General features: G+C 54.8%; 1 protein-coding gene across 1 annotated transcript; it reads left to right on the top strand.

Moving 5' to 3' along the window:
* The first annotated feature begins 814 nt into the window (after positions 1-814).
* On the top strand, positions 815-3,336 carry LOC123181604 (proline dehydrogenase 2, mitochondrial). Its single transcript, XM_044593913.1, has 3 exons — positions 815-1,628; positions 2,173-3,056; positions 3,171-3,336. Exons 1-3 carry the CDS (start codon positions 1,116-1,118, stop codon positions 3,217-3,219), a joined length of 1,446 nt encoding a protein of 481 aa, XP_044449848.1. The 5' UTR covers positions 815-1,115; the 3' UTR covers positions 3,220-3,336.
* Positions 3,337-3,990: the final 654 nt, after the last annotated feature.

Genomic DNA, 3,990 nt, shown 5'->3' on the forward strand with positions numbered 1-3,990 from the left:
CTTGATTGAGTGCCCCTATAGAAAGCTGATCCTAGGCTGCCCGGTAAAAGAGACTTAGTCCCTGATCGTGTAAGGAGAGCTCTAGTCCCTGATCTTCAACGATAGGGACTTCATCTTTTGAAAACCGCTGAGACATGGAAGTATATAGTGTTTTCATCGCCGTCTATGATGGGCGTTTATTTCGCCCCACCGTTGCCAAAAGATGACTTTCTCGCGTCTTCCTTGACATTTTTTAGTTGAAAGTTAGTAGTAGTAGTATAAGCACAAAATTGTAACTTCTCACCATGAAAAAAGTGTATAATTGATCTTTGCATAGGAGGATAAATCTGCGGTTAAAATTTCATAATTTGACGTCAAAAGCTATATTTAGATTCCCTATTGAGATTGACAAGAATGAAAAGAGTGCGGTACACCTAGATTCCCAGAATCCTTGTCAAGCTGAATAAATGGTAAGAAAAAGAGGGCAATAGTGAACGAAAGTTACACCCAGAGATTCCCCATCAAAGAGAAAGAAAATCAGGAGGGCAATGAAAGCTACATGCATCCTGATTCCTTGTCAAGAAGGAAAAAATGGCAAGAAGTGGAGTGCGATAAGATGCGTGCAAGGGACGGAACCCTCACCGTCCAACTCCACGCAGGATCCGAGTCACCGGGCGCTCCCGTGAGTTTCCACGCAGGATCCGAGTCAGTCAAGCGTTCAACTCCTCAGACCGAATCCCCAGGGATCTCGCGCCCATGCCACTCCTCCCCCGCTAACCTCTCTCCCTATTTTCCAACCGATTTCCAGCTCACCTCACCGCTAGTATTTTGTGTTTTCCTTGCCGTTTCGCGAGTCTTCCTCGCTCGCCCTCGCTCTATAAAACCCGGCTGTCGCGCCACACCTGCTTCCACCATTCTCGGATTCCTCCGCATTCGTTCGCTCCCAGCCTCACACTGCACCGATCAACACCAGCGTCGTCTCAGACTTCTTCTTCTTCCTCTGTCTACTCGGTTGATTCCTTTGACCCGTCGTTCGTTCGCTGGTCGGTGGTTTCATCCATCGTCCGGTCACAGGAGAAGAGCAGCCGGCGCCTCTTTTCGTTGCTTTCTAGCGACCCCTCCGAGTCCGACCTTCCATGGCCATCGCCTCCCGCATCACGAAGCGCGCGCTCTCCACCTTCGCCGCCGCAGCCAAGCTCCCGGAGGCGGCCGTCGCGGCCGCCGGCGCCGAGGCGGTGCCCGCGCCGTCGTCCGCGCAGCACCAGCAGCAGCAGCAGGTCCTGGAGTTTGAGGACACCGAGAGGCTCTTCACCGGGGAGCCGTCCACGGCTCTGGTGCGCACGCTCGCGGCGCTGCAGTTGATGTCCGCGGGCCCGCTGGTGGACGTGGGCCTCGCGGCGCTGCGGTCTCCGGCGGTGGCCGCCAGCCCCGTGGTCCAGGCCGCGGCGCGGGCCACGGCGTACAAGCACTTCTGCGCCGGGGAGACCGCCGATGAGGCCGCGGCCCGGGTGCAGCGCCTCTGGCGCGGCGGCATGGGCGGGATCCTCGACTACGGCATCGAGGACGCCGAGGACGGCGCCGCCTGCGACCGCAACGTCGCCGGCTTCCTCGCCGCCGTCGACGTCGCCGCCGCGCTGCCGCCGGGATCGGTACGTCAACCGTACATAACTCTGTTTTTTTTCCTTCGTCGTCATCCGTGGCGTGCGTGCGCGCGTAGCAGTGCTACGGAAGAGTGCCACGTCGGAGGGAATCCTCGGTCTGCGCTAGTGGACACCCGGATTCCTTGGGAATCTTCTCGCAGTAAACTGAATCGCACGGCTGTCACTGTGCGTGGGCCCTGAAAACCAGCCGCGTGATCGTGTTCCGACAAGCTCGCCATCGCCATGCCTTCTCCACCGCTCGTTTTCATCTACAGCTTCCCATCAAAACCCTACTATTTGTTTTTCCTTATTTAGACATTTCCCAGCAGCTTAACCAAAATATTCAAAAATAATTAGCCAGTCTGATTAAGCTTGGCACTCCTACTTTAGTACTACTTCCTCCGTTCCTAAATATTTGTTTTTTTAGATATTTCAAATGGATTACCGCATACTGATGTATATAGATATATTTTAAAGTGTAGATTCACTCATTTTGCTAAATATTTAGGAACGGAGGAAGTAGTGACTAATTATGCTGTGTTTGTGCGTGCAGGCGAGCGTGTGTATCAAGATCACGGCGCTGTGCCCGATCGCGTTGCTGGAGAAGACGAGCGACCTGCTGCGGTGGCAGCACAAGAACCCGTCGGTGCACCTGCCGTGGAAGCAGCACGCCTTCCCGATCCTGTCCGACTCGAGCCCGCTGTACCTGACGCCGTCGGAGCCGGCGGCGCTGACGGCGGAGGAGGAGCACGAGCTGCAGCTGGCGCACGACCGGCTGCTGGCCGTGGGCGCGCGGTGCGCGGAGCACGACATCCCGCTGCTGGTGGACGCCGAGTACGCGTCGGTGCAGCCGTCCATCGACTACTTCACCTTCGTGGGCGCGCTGGCGTGCAACGGCGGCGGGCGACCCATCGTGCACGGCACCGTCCAGGCGTACCTCCGCGACGCGCGCGACCGGCTGGAGGCCATGGTGCGCGCGGCCGAGGAGGAGCGCGTGTGCCTCGGGGTCAAGATCGTCCGCGGCGCCTACCTCACCCGGGAGGCCCGGCTGGCGGAGTCCCTGGGCGTGCCGTCGCCCATCCACGGCAGCATCCAGGACACCCACGACTGCTACAACGGCTGCGCGGCCTTCCTCCTGGAGCGCGTCCGCCGCGGGTCGGCGTCCGTGATGCTGGCCACCCACAACGTGGAGTCCGGGCAGCTGGCGGCGGCGAGGGCGCAGGAGCTGGGCATCGGCAAGGGCGACCGGAACCTGCAGTTCGCGCAGCTGATGGGCATGGCGGACGGGCTGTCCCTGGGGCTCCGCAACGCGGGGTTCCAGGTGAGCAAGTACCTGCCCTACGGCCCCGTGGAGCACATCATCCCCTACCTCATCCGGCGGGCCGAGGAGAACAGAGGACTGCTCTCCGCTTCCGCCTTCGACCGGCAGCTGCTCCGGTAAGGATCCCAGCACGCACCATGCATCGATCTCTCGTTATGGCATTCAGAATTAGGATCGATTGTTTTATGCCTTGCGTTCATGGCTAACTGATTCGTGGTTGGATCGTGCAGGAAGGAGCTCGTCAGGAGGTTCAAGAACGCGGTGATGGGACGGGAGTGAGGAGGCCGGCGGGAGGTTCACGTACGGGAGAGAAGCGACGGAGTTAGGAGTTGTAAATATGCATTGTTGTATCGCGACCTGAATGAATGGAATAAACGAAATAACGCTGTTGTTCAATCGTCAGGCTCCGGTTCAGTACTGCACCAAGCTGTTATTTTTGCCTTTTTGAAAAGAAGCACGTGCTGCTGTGTTTATTTATGTTTTCATCTACGGAAAGGACCAGACACCTACAAACACAGTGAACCACCAAATGGTCATATACTCTTTATAAATGCCTTGGTAGATGGATCGCAACGTTACAGGATGCTACAAATTTTCGATTTAAGAACAGCAACAAAAAACAACAAATCCTCTAAATTCATCCTTTTTAGTAAACTTTGGAAACAAACTGTCCGGCCAGCAAATGCGAAGAAAAAATGATGACTGGTTGGTCCGCTCGTTGCGCTAACTCTCATTATGCTCGAGCGCTGATTCACCAGTCGCTTGTTCCACTTTTCACTCGGAATATCTCGCTGGTTGGCTGGTTGACCGTTGCATTTGAATAATTTTCATGAATTAGAATAAAGTTTGCAAAATTTTAAAAAGTTCACGAAAAAATTTGAAAAAATTAGTGAAATAGGAAAAACGCGAATTTTTTAAAAAGTACCCGAGCTAACGGTTCATGCATTTGAAAATTTTCACGCATTTGGGAAACTTTCACAAATTTGGAAAAAGAGGATTGACGAGCTAGAAAATCCCGGAATTTAATAAAATTTGAAATTGTTCACAGAA

The sequence above is a fragment of the Triticum aestivum genome, chromosome 1D (assembly GCF_018294505.1).
Source record: "Triticum aestivum cultivar Chinese Spring chromosome 1D, IWGSC CS RefSeq v2.1, whole genome shotgun sequence".
Classification (NCBI taxonomy): Eukaryota; Viridiplantae; Streptophyta; class Magnoliopsida; order Poales; family Poaceae; genus Triticum; species Triticum aestivum.